The sequence below is a fragment of the Symphalangus syndactylus genome, chromosome 3, assembly GCF_028878055.3.
Source record: "Symphalangus syndactylus isolate Jambi chromosome 3, NHGRI_mSymSyn1-v2.1_pri, whole genome shotgun sequence".
NCBI lineage: Eukaryota > Metazoa > Chordata > Mammalia > Primates > Hylobatidae > Symphalangus > Symphalangus syndactylus.
The window spans coordinates 141,882,107-141,899,529 of record NC_072425.2 but is presented as its reverse complement, the minus strand read 5'-3'; the positions used below and the strand labels follow the sequence as shown (position 1 = coordinate 141,899,529).

At 37.9% G+C, this 17,423-nt stretch overlaps 1 protein-coding gene across 8 annotated transcripts in view; it reads right to left on the bottom strand.

Moving 5' to 3' along the window:
• CCDC15 (coiled-coil domain containing 15) overlaps positions 1 to 17,423 on the bottom strand; it is a 91,245-nt gene that overhangs the window by 60,724 nt on the left and 13,098 nt on the right. For 6 of the 8 annotated variants that reach the window (XR_008656805.2, XM_063635603.1, XM_055273609.2 and 3 more), the window contains exons 5-6: positions 9,539 to 9,652; positions 6,827 to 6,949 (exon numbers count right to left, since the gene is read on the bottom strand). Coding sequence is in view for 7 of the 8 variants with exons in the window: in XM_063635603.1 (XP_063491673.1) it covers positions 6,827 to 6,949; positions 9,539 to 9,652 (237 nt within the window). In the remaining variant the exon portion in view is untranslated. The remainder of the gene's footprint in view (positions 1 to 6,826; positions 6,950 to 9,538; positions 9,653 to 17,423) is intronic. The other 2 variants (XM_063635601.1, XM_063635600.1) reach the window with 1 other exon arrangement.

The following is a 17,423-nucleotide window of genomic DNA, read 5'->3' as shown; positions in this document are numbered from 1 at the left end:
TCTCCCAAGGCCCCAGCCCTGCTTGCAGTGCAACCTCAGATGCCCACCACGGTACCTCCCAGAGGCCCACATAATAGCTCCTGTGCTGGCAGACCATGCCTGACCATCACAGCAGACCACACCAACCAGCATGAGCCTGCCTATGCCCTTCCCCCACTGGGTCCTCCCTCATGCCACTTTTCCAGCATGCACTCACCCACAGCAACCCCTACATCATTTTGCTCACATGTGTGTGTGCAGGCAGACCTCACCTCCCCTTCCCCACCAGTGTGCATGCACCCCACCATGCCACTGCTGCCAGTGTGAGCGCACCCTGCCTGCAATGGTGTGTCACTACTGCCAATGTGAAGGCACACAAAGAGACAAGTAGCCCAACCCTCTGCCCTGCACGGCCACTGCTGCACATGAACGCCTACCTGGAGGGCACCAGCCCCATGCCTGTGAGCGCCCCATGACATGCTGACACTGCCACCAGAGTGAACATGCACACTGATGCCAGTAGGCCCCACTCCCGCCGCTCCATCCTCTGGTGCAGCACTGCAACCACTACCACTGCAAATGCCCACAAGGAGGCCAACACCCCTGTACCTGCCAGCACCCCTCCATAGTGTGCACCCTGCCACACTGCCACTGCTGCTGGCACATAAAAACAAGCATGAATCCCATTGCCACCACCCAAAAAAGCATTTTGGCTGGCACTTTCCATCAGTGTGTTGTGATCAGCAGCCTGGGAACACCTTAGTTCCTCAAGTGTGGCACGTTCCTAACCTTAAGGGGCCAGAGAACAAAGCCAGGGCCAATAACAGCTCTCCAGAGTTAGAGACACAGCCCAAGAGTCATGAGCTGAGTCCTGGCCCCTAAAATCTTCCAGAAATGAAGCCAGTCAACTGACTCCACCTTATACCAGAATCAAACCCCCAAGGACATCTAAGAGGATTAAAGAAAAAATCCAAAGGATAGCAACTTCAAAGACTGAAGGAACAACACAGCCCACAAACATAAGAACCAGTGCAAGAACTCTGACAACTCAAAAAGCCAGAATGTCTTCTTACCTCAAATGACTGCATTAGTTCCCCAACAATAATTCTTAACCAGTCTGAAATGGTTGAGATAACAGGAATAGAAATCAGAATATGGACAGCAACAAAAATATTGACATTCAGGGGAAAGTTAAAACCCAGTCCAAGGAATCTAAGTATTACAATAAAATGATACAGAAGCTGATAGACAAAATGGCCATTATAAGAAGCAAACTGATCAGATAGAGCTGAAAAACACACTATAAGAATTTCATAATGCAATAGTAAGTATTAATAACAGAATTAACCAAGCTGAGGAAAGAACCTCAGAGTTCAAAGACTGGCTCTCCAAAATAACTCAGTCAGACAAAAATAAAGAAAAAAGAAAAAAGAAGAATAAACAAAACCTCCAAGAAACATGGAAGTGTATAAAAAGACCAAATCTATGACTCATCGGCATCCCTGAGAGGGAAAGAAACCAAGCAACTTGCAAAATGTATTTTATATTTTCATATCATCCATGAAAATTTGTCCAACCTGGTGAAAGAGGCCAACATTCAAATTCAGGAAATGCAGAGAACCCCTGCAAAATACTATAAAAGAAGAAGACCATCCCCCAACCACACAGTTATTAGATTCTCCAAGGTCGAAATAAAAGAAAAAATGTTAAAGGCAGCCAGGCAGAAGAGGCAGGTCATCTACAAAGGGAATCCCATCAGGTTAATAGCAAATCTGTTGGCAGAAACCCTGAAAGCCAGAAAGATTGGGGGCCTATATTAAGCATTCTTAAAGAAGAGAATTTACAACCAAGAATTTCACATCCAGTCAAACTAAGCTTCATAAGTGAAGAAGAAATAAGATCTTTTCCAGACAAGCAAATGCTAAGGGAATTCATTACCATCAGACCTGCCTTACAAGAGACGCTACAGAGAGTGCTAAATACGGAAAGGAAAGACTATTACTGACCACTACAAAAACATACTTAAGTACATAGACCAGTGATACTATAAAGCAACCACATAAACAAGTCTGTATAACCAGCTAACAACATGATGACAGGATCAAATCTGCACACACCAAATACTAACCTTGAATGTAAATGGACTAAATGCCCCATTAAAAGGCACAGAGTGGCACGTTGGGTAAAGAAGCAAAACCCAATGGTATGCTGTCTTCAAGAGACTCATCTCACATGAAATGACACCAACAGGCTCAAAGTAAAGGGATGGAGAAAAATCTACCAAGCAAATGGAAACCATAAAAAAGCAGGGGTTGCTATTCTAATTTCAGACAAAACAGACTTTGAACAAATAACAATTTAAAAAAAGACAAAGAAGGGTATTACATAATAGTAAAAAGCTCAATTGAACAAGAAGACCTAACTATCCTAGATATATATGCACCCAACACAAGCGCAATCAGATTCATAAAGCAAGTTCTTAGAAACCTATGAAGAGACTCAGGCCAGGTGCGATGGCTCATGCCTGTAATCCCAGCACTCTGGGAAGCTGAGGTGGGTGGATCACTTGAGATCAGGAGTTCAAAACCAGCCTGGCCAACATGGAGAAACCCCATCTCTACCAAAGAATACAAAAATTAGCCACGCATGATGTTGTGCACCTGTAGTCCCAGCTACTCAGGCAGCTGAGTTGGGAGTATCACTTGAACCCAGGAGGTGGAGGCTGCAGTGAGCTGAGATCATGCCACTGCACTACTGCCTGGATGACAGAGTGAGACCCCATCTCAAAAGAAAAAAAAAAAAAAAGAGAGACTGAGATAACCACACAATAATAGTGGGAGATTTCAACAGCCCCCTGACAATATTAAAGAGATCACTGAGTTCAAGGCCAGCCTGGCCAATATGGTAAAACCCCGTCTCTGCTAAAAATACAAAAATTAGCCAGGCGTGGCACTGGGTGCCTGTAGTCCCAGCTACTCAGGAGGCTGAGGCAAGAGAATCACTTGAACCCAGGAGGCAGAGGTTTCAGTGAGCCAAGATCATGCCACTACACTCCAGCCTGGGTGACAAAGCAAGACTCCATCTCCAAAAGAAAAAGAGATCATTGAGGCAGAAAACTGACAAAGATATTCAGGATCTGAGCTCAACACTTGACCAAATGGACCTTATAGATATCTACAAAACTCTCCACCCCAAAGTAACAGAACATACATTCTTCTCATCTGCACATGGCACACACTAAAATCAACCACACAATCAGCCATAGAACAATCCTTAGCAAATGCAAAAAAACACAAAAAAACAAAAATCAAACCGACCACACTTTCGGATCACAAAAAAAATAGAAATCAGTGCTAAGAAAATCACTCAAAACCATACAGTTACATGGAAATTAAACAACCTGCTCCTGAATGGCTTCCAGGTAAATAATGAAATTAAGGCAGAAATCAAGAAATTCTTTGAAACTAATGAGAAAAAAGATACCACATACCAGAATCTGTGGGACACAGCCAAAGCAGTGTTAAGAGGGAAGTTTATAGTTTTAAACACCCACATCAAAAAGTTAGAAAGGTCTCAAATTAACAACCTAGCATCAAACTAGAAAAACTAGAGAAACAAGAGCAAACCAACCTCAAAGCTAGTAGAAGACATGAAATAACCAAAATCAGAGCTGAACTGATAAAAACTGAGAAACAAAAAACACACAAGAAATCAATTAATCCAGGAACTGGTCCTTTGAAAGAATTAATAAGATAGAGCACTAGCTAGATTAATTAAAAAGAGAGAATATCCAAATAAACACAATCAGAAATGACAAAGGGGACATTACTACTGGCCCCACAGAAATACAAAAAAACCCTCGGAGACTATGATGAACACCTCTATGCACACAAGCTAGAAAATCGGGAAGAAATGGATAAATATCTGGAAACACACAACCTCCCAAGATTGAACCAGGAAAACATTGAATCCCTGAATAGACCAATAGCACGTTCTTAAAATGAATTAGTAATAAAAAGCCTACCAACCAGAAAAAGCCTAAGACCAGACAAATTCATAGCTGAATTCTACCAGATGTTATAAAGAAGAGCTGGTATCATTTCTACTGAAACTATTCCAAAAGATTGAGAAGGAACTCCTCCCTAACTTATTCTACAAAGCCAGCATCATCCTGATACCAAAACCTGGCAGAGACACAACAAAAAAACAAAACTTCAGGCCAATATTCTTAATAAACATAGATGCAAAAATCCTCAACAAAATACTAACAAACCAAATCCAGCAGTGCATCAAAAGTTAATCCACCATAATAAAGCTATCCCTGGGATGCAAGGTTGGTTCAACATATACAAATTATTAATTGTGATTCACCACATAAACAGAACTAAAAACAAAAACCACATGATGATCTCAACAGATCAGAAAAGGCTTTCAATAAAATTCAACATCCTTTCATGTTAAAAACCCTCAACAAACGAGGCATTGAAGGAATATACTTCAAAATAATAATAGCCATCTATAACAAAAACCCAGAGCCAACATCATACTGAATAGGCAAAACTGGAAGCATTCCCCTTGAAAACCAGAACAAGACAAAGATGTCCTCTCTCACCATTCCTATTCAACATAGTACTAGAAGTCCTAGCCAGAGCAATCAGGCAAGAGAAAGAAAAAAATGACATCCAAGTAGGAAGAGAGAAAGTCAAACTATCCCTATTTGCAGAAGATATGATTCTATACCTAGAAATCCCCATAGTCTCTGCCCAAAGCTCCTTGATCTGATAAACAACTTCAGCAAAGTTTCAGGATACAAAATCAGTAGCATTCCTATACACCAACAATATCCAAGCCAAGAGCCAAATCAAGTATGCAATCCCATTCACAATAGCCACAAAAGAATAAAATACCCAGGAATATGGCTAACTAAGGAGGTGAAAGACCTCTACAATAAGTATTAAAAAACAATGCTCAAAGAAATCAGAGATGACACAAATGGAAAAACATTCCATGCTCATGGATAAAAAGAATCAATATCATTAAATGGCCATACTGCCCAAAGCAGTGTATAGATTCAATGCTATTCCTATCAAACTACCAATGACATTCTTCAAAGAATTAGAAAAAACTATTTAAAAATTCATATGAAAACAAAAAAGAGCCTGAATAGCCAAGGCAATTCTAAGAAAAAGAACAAAGCTCACATTACCCTACTTCAAACTACACTACAAGGCTACAGCAACCAAAACAACATGGTATCAGTACAAAAACAGATACATGGACCAATGGTACAGATAGAGGGCCCAGAAATAATGCTGCACACCTACAACAATCTGATCATCAACAAAACTGACAAAAACAAGCAATGGGGAAAGGACTCCCAATTCAGTGGCACTGGGATATATTTGGCTAGCTATATGCAGAAGATTGAAACTGGACTCATTCCTTACACCATATATAAAACTCAACTCAAGATGAATTAAAGACTTAAACATAAAACCTAGAAGCATAAAAAACACTAGAAGATAACACAGGAAATATCAATCTGGACATAGAAACAGGCAAAGATTTCATGATGAAGATGTCAAAAGCAACTGCAACAACAACAACAAAAAAAAGACAAATGGGATCTAATTAAACTAAAGAGCTTCTGCACAGCAAAAGCAACCATCAACAGAATAAACAGACAGCCTACAGAATGGGAGAAAATATGCATCAAAGAAAGGTCTGATATCCAGAATCTACAAGGAATTAAAACAATTTACAAGCAAAAAACAACTCCATAAAAGAGGACAAAGGATATTAACAGACACTTCAAAAGAAGACATACACATGGCCAAGGCATGTGAAAAAACGCTCATCGCCACTAATCATTAGAGAAATGCAAATCAAAACCACAAGATACCATCTCACACCAGTCAGAAAAAGCCAAAAGATTACAGATGCTGGCACGGCTGTGGACAAAAAATAATGCTTATACACCACTAAGGGGAACGTAAATTAGTTCGGCCATTGTGGAAAGCAGTTTGGTGATTTTCAAAGAACTTAAAACAGAATTTCCATTCAACCCAGCAATCCCATTATCTGGTATATACCCAGAGGAATATAAATCACTCTGCCTTAAAGATACATGCACGCATATGTTCATCACAGCACTATTAACAATAGCAAAGACACAGAATCAACCTAAATGCCTATCAACCGTAGACTGCATAAAGAAAATGTGGTACACATACACCATGGAATACTATGCAGCCATAAAAACGAATGAGATCATGTCCTTTGCATCAACATGTATGAAACTAGTGGCCCTTATCCTAAGCAAACTAATTCATGAACAGAACACCAAATACCACATGTTCTAACTTATAAGCGGGAGCTAAACATTCAGTACATATGAACACAAAGAAGGAAACAACAAACACCAGGGCCTACTTGAGGGTAGAAGGTGAAAGGAGGGTGAGGATGGGGAAACTACCTATTAGGTAATGTCACGTGACAAAGTAATCTGTATACCAAACCCCTGCAACATGCAATTTACCCATATAACAAATCTATACACGTATCCTTGAATCTAAAATAAAAGTTATTTTAAAAAATTAATTAAAAAATTAAAAATAAAATGCTCTAGATTGTGGTAACAGTTGCACAACCCTGTGCAAACTGTGTGTACTAAAAACCAAAGAATTGTACACTTTAAATGGGTGAATTGTATGGTATATGAATCATATCTCAATAAAGTCCGTTAAAAAAAATACTGGATATCTTAACCCTTTATCCCATCCTTAGTTAGCTATGGATAGTTCTAATAAGCCAATGTCTTTCCCCTCTACTTTTTATATTTCCCTACCTGATTTTGCATATAATTCTGGTAAGGTACAGCAGCTAAAAGACCTTGATGGACCTTAATAGGCAACTCTCCTCTTATTCCTGTATTTATCCCAGTGGATGCTGATTTCCTAGAAAGCACTTTCTGGAAAAAAAAAATTACTACAAATATAAATAGGTCTAGAGGAAGCAACATATTCATGAGACTAAGTTGAGTTTCTGTGAAAGATCTAAAATTATCTTGGTAGGTTTTGGTAGTCTAATACACAATAAAGCGAAAAAACATGAGTTCTACTTCATATGTACAAAAAAAGCACTCACATATAAAAACATATGGAATAAAACAGGAGAATATATTAACTTTATAAATGACAACTCGCACCTATGCTAGCCAGTAACAATTTCAGAAGACTCATGATTTTAGTCTTGGCAACCTGACAGAGTACAAGTAAGTATGTGTTCCACTTTTATCTCCAAATCCGGATCAATAACAACCAGACAGATTCTAATGTCACTAAAGACTAATAATGAAATAAAACCAGGGTTCAACTCAATCATAGATTGTTCTTTCTGACTTGCAAATTCCCACTTCACACAACTAAGAGGGCAGAAAATTGTTGAGATTTGAGGGAAAGACTTGATACAAGTAATAAGAAAAATTTCACCAATTTCTTAGATCATTCCCAATTGTATTGAGTAGATTTGTTTTTCATATTTTTACCTGAAAAACATATATGCATTCTTTGGAAGCAAGTAGGTAGCCTGAATTCATCATTATCACCATAACAATAATGAATTACATTTAAACGGCGTCTCTGACGTATAAAACTGGTTTATACAAAGATGTTATCTCAGACTTAATCCTCCCGTCTACTGGATAATTATTTCAGTCAGAACTGTGAATAGTACACTTTCTGGAAAAACACCAGTTGAAAGGTCTGAGCATGATCCAAGCAATATAAATATCCATCTCTAAGATCTGATAACTGTTTTTTTTTTCTGATTTAGTAGAAAGTGTCTAATCACCTCATCTAACAGTACCCTGGAGTCAGTCTAATGACCCAAACTATAGTACTGCCAAACCACGATAGGTATGAAAACTGTCAAGAAACCAACATCTGAAAATAATTTTAGGTACAAAAGAAACTCTATCTGGGGAGCCACGAGGCAATGCTAGAAAAAGACAACCATATAAACGCATGTGGGATGTGCTGCCATATGTGGACACATATCCACACCCACTTGCTTTTTAAATTTAACTGTAAATTTCTTAGTTATAATTAAAGAGAAAAACATTACAGTTTAGTATTCAACCAATTGCCAACATATATGAGACAAACATTTTTGATGCTTGTGTCAAGATATGGAAAAAAATACAAAATTATATATCTATATAATATATATTTATATATTATATATATTATACATATATTCCAGGAAAATAGTAGTATACTAATTAAGAAGTAAAACTGGGTTTTTTTGTCCTTGCGATAGTTTACTGAGAATGATGTTTTCCAAACACCGCATGTTCTCACTCATAGGTGGGAATTGAACAATGAGAACTCATGAACACAGGAAGGGGAACATCACACTCTGGGGACTGTTGTGGGGTGGGGGGAAGGGGGGAGAGACAGCATTAGGAGATATACCTAATGCTAAATGATGAGTTAATGGGTGCAGCAAAACAACATGGCACATGGATACATATGTAACAAACCTGCATATTGTGCACATGTACCCTAAAACCTAAATTAAAAAAAAAAAAAAAAAAAAGAAGTAAAACTGGGAAAGAACTAAATGAGGCAGTTGATGATGGCAAAAAAATAACATAGTTATTGGCAAAAAAAGTATTAAAAAATAAATTAATGGTCTATTTTACTAGATGCTGCCTATAAAACATTGAAATTAACGCCAAAATTAAGTACACACAGGAAAACACATAAATTTAGGAACCAAATTTGTGAATTCCGAGGTAGGCACCAAAACAATGTCATTTTATAAGTGTAGACTTACATATCCTCCTAATCCTAGCTCCACACTCTCACTTAAGTTTTGAATCAAAACAATTTTTCTTTTTAAAAAATTAATAGTATCAATTTTTTCCTGATTAGACAGTAACATACTTTATAACAACTTTTAAAAATAAAAAACAGAAGAAAATCACCTGTAATACTACTACCCAGAAATAATCAGCATTAGCCTCTTGTGCCATTTCTGCCTAGGCTTTTGTCTACGCACATGGAACTCTTTCCATCTTTTTATTTTGCTGTATTTCTCTTCATAGCACTTATCACTTGAAATTATAGTCTATATTTATTTGCCTGTTTATTATATGCTTCCCTACCAGCACAGAAGCTCCTTGAGGGATCTTTGTCTTTTCACCACTATAAGCCCTGTTTCTAGAACAATGCTGGCAATCACAGACATTCTATAAGTATTTGTTGAATATATATACATATATTTTAATTAAGATCATATCATACTTAATTTCATATCCAACTTTCTTCTTAACTTCATATCACACTTTCCCTTATCTTCAGATATTCTTTGAAAATATTTTTTTAGAATGGTTGCATATGGATATGTCACAATTTACTCAAGCATCCCCCACTATTGGGTATTTAAGGCTATTTCCAATTATTTTACAGTTCTAAATTATGCTGAGATATAAGTAAATCTTTATCTGTATTTTTTACCTGTATTTTTTTAAATCATGTATTAAAAATTAATTTACCTCTCGGGTAGGAAAGCTTTTCCTTCCATCATCTGGAAACACTGATTCCTTTTTTTTACTCACAGTTTTAAAGGATGCTAGCCGGTGACGTGCCTGTTTCATAGTTTGACTAAGCTGCCAGGAAAAGGGGGAAAAAGCAAACAAAAGCAGGATAAGTTTTAATACCAAATGCACTAAGTGTTCCAACAGGACAACAGGTCCCTATTATTAAAAAATGCCAGATCTAAGACAACAGGATTACTTGCAAAGGAGACTTTGATCTGCTGATAGTGTGGTACAACATTTTCGTCATTTTTCTAGAGACTGTACTTCGTCACTTGGTTTAAGGGTGGTTACTCAAACTGTTTTTTAAGAAATAATGTATACTTTATATAAAGCATGTACACAAAACTATGAGAACCTAAAGTCTGAATTAATACACTTGGAGATCACTGACCAGACACATTCCTTACCTTCTATCCACCTTTGTCAATAAGGAGTTATTTCTTCAAGTGCTCCATATATGCTTAATTGCTTTCATCACGGCTTGCTAGGAGACTCTATTCCTAGTTTCCTTAAAGCCCTTTTATCCCCAATTTACATGACTCCCTTCTCCACCCTCAACATTTGAAGACTATAGCTACTTAAAGTCTTTTCTTGAATCTCCCTTCCTCTTCCTCCAAAAAGCCTTCCTAAATTAACTTAGAACACAAATTCAAAAATCTCAAAAGAACCAATTTGTTTCAACTACTTTAAGTAACACCTAATAAATGACTACTAATATTAAATGTTGATTTCGTGTTCATTCCTTATCTATAGTAATTTCAGTATGCGGCTATTTTGATTTATTTTTCAGAGAAGCACAGCCTATTTTATATCTCACAAATTTGCAAAGAATATCTCATTAGGGAAACAAAGAAATAAAATATATATCATTTTTAAGATAAGTACTGTAGGCCAGGCGTGGTGGCTCACGCCTGTAATCCCAGCACTTTGGGAGGCCAAGGCAGGCGGATCACCTGAGGTCAGGAGTTCAAGACTGAGACTGGCCTGACCAATGTGGTGAAACCCCACCTCTACTAAAAATACAAAAATTAGCCGGGCATGGTGGCACACACCTGTAATCCCAGCTACTCAGGAGGCTGAGGCAGGAGAATTGCTTGAACCCAGGAGGCAGAGGCTGCAGTGGGACAAGATCGCACCACTGCACTCCAGCCTGGATGACAGAGAGATACTCCATCTCAAAAAAATAAATAAATAAAAATTAAAATTAAAAAATAAAGATAAGCACTGTATCACGTGGAGGAAAAGTATATCCCTTACTAGTCAGTAAAATTATGGCAAAGCCAAGACCGCTACTAATCCACTCATTGGAAGTTTAATAATATCAATTATCCCTTGAAGAGAAATGATGGCTATGACTTCTCTACAGAAAATGCAAAAAAAATTTGCCGTGGTGGCACACGCCTGTAGTCTGTTACTCGAGAGGCTGAGGTGGGACAGGTGGAAGGACTGCTTGAGCCTGGAGTTCAAGGCTGCAGTGAGCCGAGATTGCACCACCGCACTCTAACCTGGACGACAGAGCAAGACTCTGTCTTAAAAAAAAATAAAATAAACTTTATGGCTTTTACTAATAATTACCTAAGGATGAAAACGCTCTACTCTACCAGCCCAGATTTTTTTACAGCACATCACCTCTATTTATGCTTGTTTCTAGAGATCTATACCTCTATCCAGAGAAATCAGATTGAAACATACTACTCTGTTTTGCCAAGAGGAAGACTTCTACATTTGGCCAGCTGCGGAGTGGCCAAAGTCAATCAAGATAGAGCTGTTCACAATGCAAAAAGAGATATGCGTAGTTGAAATTATAAAAAAAAAAAAAAATAGCCCCATGACTATGCCTGCTTTTATTCATTGACACTTAAGGTAGGTGTTATTGCCCTGCACCATGTGACCAAGGATTCAAAAATCCCCATTGTAACAAATTTGAAATAGGGATTCAGATTTTTCATTTCCCATCAAGTCCAAACCTCTATTACAGTCACATTGATTATAGGCCCTTAAGCAGGATATTTCAACTGGTCCAGCAGCTAGAATATACATTATTTTTCTTCTGTTTCTCTGCAGTTACCATAACCCTTCACCAAGCCTCAATCTTGGAAAGGCTTTTTCAAGACATGCTTTGAGGACTGTCATAGGGTGAATAATGGCCACCCAAAGATACCAGGTGTTAATCCCTAGAACCTGTAAATATTACTTTATAAGAAAAAAGGGCCTTTGCAAATGTGATTAAGTTAAAGATCTTGAGATCTTAAGGACATTGAGAAGATAATCCTGGATTATCCATATGGATCCTAAATGCCATCAAAAGTGTCCTTATGACAGAGGTAGAAGGAGATTCAACATACAGAAGAGGAGGTGATGTGAAAATGGCATGCAGAGATTGATGTGATGCAGCCACAAGAAAAGGAATGCCAGCAGACACCAAAAGCTGGAAATGTCAAGAAACAAACTTTCCCCTAGAACCTGAAGATGGAGCACTGCCCTGATGACATCTTCATTTTGGTTTAGTGAAGCAGATTCTGGACTTCTGGCCTCCAGAACTGAGAGATAATAAATTTCTGTAATTTTTTAAGTCATTAACTTTGAGCTAATGTGTTATAGCAGCCACCAGAAACTAATACAAAGACTAAAGTTAATGTTAACAAGCAATTTAACAAAAACATACAATCCAGGGGGATATTATAAATTAAATTATGCAATAATTAAAATAAACAAGTAGATAAGCACATTTCTCTTCAAGATGATGTTGGTCATTACATATGTGTGTAATTGTGTGAATGTTTGTGGTATATATATACATTTGTATGTATACTTACATATATATGTTTAAATGTACATATGCATATGTGCACATGTTGTATGTGTGTAAATACTTAAAACATAAAATTTGACCACAAGTCTTTTCTATCTAGGACCTTAGGCACACTATTGATTCGTTTGTAGTTAACTGTTATTAACAAAGACTACCATTAAATCTCTGACTAAGGCTTAGATTCCCTGATGGAGATGAATTACTCATAATTAGATAACTAATTAGATAAATAGAAAACCTAGCAAATGAAAAATCAATATAACTCCAGATAAAACAAAAAGCCATACATAGAAGGAAACGTAATCATAGTTTACTCACAGATCAGCTGTGATTAATGTTTATATAGTCATAACAACATAAATGCTTAATATAGATCTAAGCAAAATTACAATATAACTATAAAGAGAGGACGGGGGTGGAAAGAGTGCATGTGTAGTGGCGGCAGGGGATAGAAAGAGGAATAAATCCTCATCCTTCCTAGTGGTAAATCAATAAAAAATGCCTAAATTTTTTTTAATTAAGAAGGAGTATTACTAGCATGTTGCTCAGAAATATGAATATTAACACCAAAAGACAAAACTAAAAGAATTCAAATAGTTGCTTCTGAGGAAGAAGAAATGAGGAAATGGGCAAAGTACTTATCTTTTTTAATAACAATGCATACAACTATTTATTTTACTTATTCAAACTATGTACATATATACTTTTAATAAAACTCAAAGTGTAAAAAATGAGGAAAAAAAAATCCCAAACAATATCCCTCAAAAAGCTTCCTCTCACGAACAACATAAACATATAAATGCATTTTTGGTTCTCATATTGCATATATAAATACATATGTACATATATCAGACCTCAGGAATATCCTACAGAACATGGGCCTAAATTTTAGCTCGGAGCAGTTTGTTATTACCGACCTTCTGAAGCCTACTTCTGTCACCTTGTCAAAGTCATTCTCTGTCCAGCTTTGTTCTGTTGCTGGCGAGGAGCTGCGATCCTTTGGAGGAGAAGAGGCGCTCTGGTTTTTAGAATTTTCAGCTTTTCTGCTCTGGTTTCTCCACATCTTTGTGGTTTTATCTACCTTTGGTCTTTGGTGATGGTGACCTACAGATGGGGTTTTGGTGTGGATGTCCTTTTTGTTGATGTTGATGCTATTCCTTTCTGTTTGTTAGTTAGGAAAACAAACTTTGCTTGCACTGACCCCTAGAGACTATATCCCAGGTATACCAGACAACCAAATCACAGTGCCTTCTAAGGAATACTGCCAGGCCTACAAGCCTCATTAAACAGGCAGCCTTAGGCAACTTCCTCCCTAGCCTTAGCTGACTGGAGCAAGGGTTGTGTAGTAGTATATCAAATAAAAATAGGCCTTGATGCAATGTCTTCTGCACACCAAAAAAAATGTCTATTTTGCACACAGAAACATAACTTTAACAATTAGCAAAAGCACTTCTTTGTAACAAAACAAAAATTGTAATATATAAATAAATTTTGAGATTTAAATCTTAAGATCTAAAGCAAACTATGATTAGATAGTAAAATTTAAAGCATCAAGCAAATATGAAGGATAAAATTTGAGAAATATAGATATCTAACTAGGACACTGTTCATATTTTCTTCAGTTCTTTTTAACTTGATTGTGTAATTTTTTAGCCAATCAAGAATAGATAGAATTTACATGTAACTGTATAAATGAAACAATTAGTAATACTATGTAGGTCATGGGAAAAGAGTATAGATGAGATCTAATATTTATAGAATTTTACCTTCTTTATTGTCATGGAGGACTAATACCAATGTAAAGTGTATTGTTAATGCCATAAAAATCTAATCAAAGTTGAATTCTATTCAAGTACAATGTAATTTATTTGCAAATGATATCATACTGATTTTTAAATGTGTTAGACTTTCCAGTGGCCAGAAAATACCATACATTAAAAGTTGAACTCACATGAGCCATTTTTTATAGCCCATGAATCCCAATGCAATGCAGCGAGTTGCATTATCTTTCTTCTGTCACAATTGCTATCAATCTATAAGATGGCCAGTAATGTAGACCTAATGCAAAAAGGCAAGCTGGGCCAATAAATATTCCTTACCTCAGATAATAAACTAGGAAATATCCAAAGAAAAGTCAGAGAGAGGACCTGAACATAAAAGGTCCTAAACCGGAAAAAAAAGTCTAACGGGTCCTCAAGTATACCAAAGTTATGAAGCTGTGATGAAGAGATGACAATACTAGTTAGTCGTAGAGAAATGAGAAAATAAGAGGGAAGCATACATGTGGAAACAAGGTGACCAACTATACTAGTTTACCTAGAACTGTCTCAGTTTTAGCACTGAAAGTCCCATGTCCTGGAAACCCCTCGATCTTAGACCAATAGGGAAGGATGGTCACCCTATGAGAACTGAATCAATCAAGCTACTGATTAAGTATTAGTGTGAAGATCAAAGATCTCATGCTCTTGGGGTCACTGGAGCTACCTCACGTCCAGAAAAACTCTCCAGTTGCATTCCTCAAGGGAGTTTGGATTTGTGTGAGATTCTGATTCTTCCCTTATTAACCCATGTGTATTCTTAAAATAAAATTTCCCCTTGTTTGGGTTAGCCTAAGTTCTTGCAGGCAAAGGTGCCTGACTAAAATACTAATTTCTTCAATGGTAGATTACAAGAACTTAGCAGGCTATTTCACATTACTTAAAGCTTTACTACAAAAAGTAATTATTTCCATGGTTTTAAAAAGCTGGAAAACTGGCACTGTAAAGAGAGAATAAAAATAGAAATAAGAGAGTAAAAGATTCAGTGAGAAACAAAAAGCTGGAATAAACCATGCTAGAAAACAGTAGCAAACTGAATAGGGAGAGATCAATAAAAAGTTATTATATGGTAAGACTAAAACAATGATCAGTTGTTCTTCCTCACCAAAATGCAGTTGTCAAGGGACATCACAGAAACTGAATCCCTAAAGATAAATATCAGTCCTAATGAAAACAAAATACTGGTTCTATATTATAAGACCACTTGAAATTTCTTCCAGTCTACAATTCTAGCTCCTAACTTTAGGCAACTAATCTTAACTGACCTTCCAACAAGTAGGTAATACCAAATATTATCAAGTAGAAGGTGAGGTGGGGAGGGGGGGGTGCAGATTAAGAGCAATACTGGCCAAACATATTTGAAATATAGTATTGTGTTGTTTTTGAGGTTCTATTTCAGAAGAATATTGAAAAACAAAATAATATTCAGAAGAAATCAACAAGGCATTAGGAATATAGAAACCCAAAAGAGAAAAATGATAACTATAATCAAATACTTGAAGTGCTCTCAGATGCTATTTTATTTTTTATTACCTGAGAGGGCAAAATTAAGACCAATGGATAAAAGTTATAGGGAGGAAGATTGACTCAACATGTTGAAAAAATAGTTGTAATCATTTCAAGTCTTCTAAAAATAAAATGATCAGTCTGAAAAAGTAATGAGTTGTCCAATAGTGGAGGTGTTGTGGCAAGAATTAGATGGCCATATATAGAGATAATATAAAGAGAATTGGTGGGTCCATTCCAAGATGGCTGAATAGGGACCGCTCCAGTCTGCAGCTCCCAGCGTGATCAACGCAGAAGACAGGTGATTTTTGCATTTCCAACTGAGGTACCTGTCATCTCATTGGGACTGGCTGGACAGTGGGTGCAGCCCATGGAGGGTAAACCAAAGCAGGGTGGGGCATTGCCTCACCCAGGAAGTGCAAGTGGTCGGGGATTTCCCTTTCCTAGCCAAGGGAAGAGAACAGATGGTACCTGGAAAATCGGGACACTCCCACCCTAATAGTGCGCTTTTTCCAACAGTCTTAGCAAATGGCACACCAGGAGATTATACCCTGCACCTGGCTTGGCAGGTCCCACACCCACGAAGCCTTGCTCACTGCTAGCGCAGCAGTCCGAGATTGAACTGCGAGGCGGCGGCCTGGCTGGAGGAGGGGCGTCCGCCATTCCTGAGGCTTCAGTAGGTAAACAAAGTGTCCAGGAAGCTGGAACTGGGTGGAGCCCACTGCAGCTCAATGAGGCCTGCCTGCCTCTGTAGACTCCACCTCTGGGGTCAGGGCATAGCTGAACAAAAGGCAGCAGAAACTTCTGCAGACTTAAACGTCCCTGTCTGACAGCTCTGAAGAGAGCAGTGGTTCTCCCAGCATGGAGTTTGAGCTCTGAGAACAGCCATACTGCCTCCTCAAGTGGGTCCCTGACCCCCATGTAGCCTAACTGGGAGACACTTCCCAGTAGGGACCAACTGACACCTCACACAGCCAGGTGCCCCTCTGAGACAAAGCTTCCTGAGGAAGGATCGGGCAGCAATATTTGCTGTTCTGCAGCCTCCACTGGTGATACCCAGGCAAACTGGATCTCGAGTGGACCTCCAGCAAACTCCACCAGACCTGCAGCTGAGGGACCTGACCATTAGAAGGAAAACTAACAAACAGAAAGGAATAGCATCAACTTCAACAAAAAGGACATCCACATCAAAACCCCATCTGTAGGTCACCATCATCAAAGACCAAAGGTAGACAAAAACCACAAAGATGGGGAGAAACCAGAGCAGAAAAGCTGAAAATTCTAAAAACCAGAGCACCTCTTCTCCAAAGGATTGCAGCTCCTCACGAGCAACAGAACAAAGCTGGATGGAGAATGACTTTGACTAGTTGACAGAAGTAGGCTTCAGAAGGTCGGTAATAACAAACTTCTCCGAGCTAAAGGAGGATGTTTGAACCCATCACAAGGAAGCTAAAACCCTTGAAAAAAGATTAGATGAATGGCTAACTAGAATAAACAGTGTAGAGAAGACCTTAAATGACCTGATGGAGCTGAAAACCATGGCACGAGAACTACGTGACGAATGCACAAGCTTCAGTAGCCGATTCGATCAAGTGGAAGAAAGGGTATCAGTCATTGAAGATCAAATTAATGAAATGAAGTGAGAAGTTTAGAGAAAAAAGAATAAAAAGAAATGAACAAAGCCTCCAAGAAATATGGGACTATG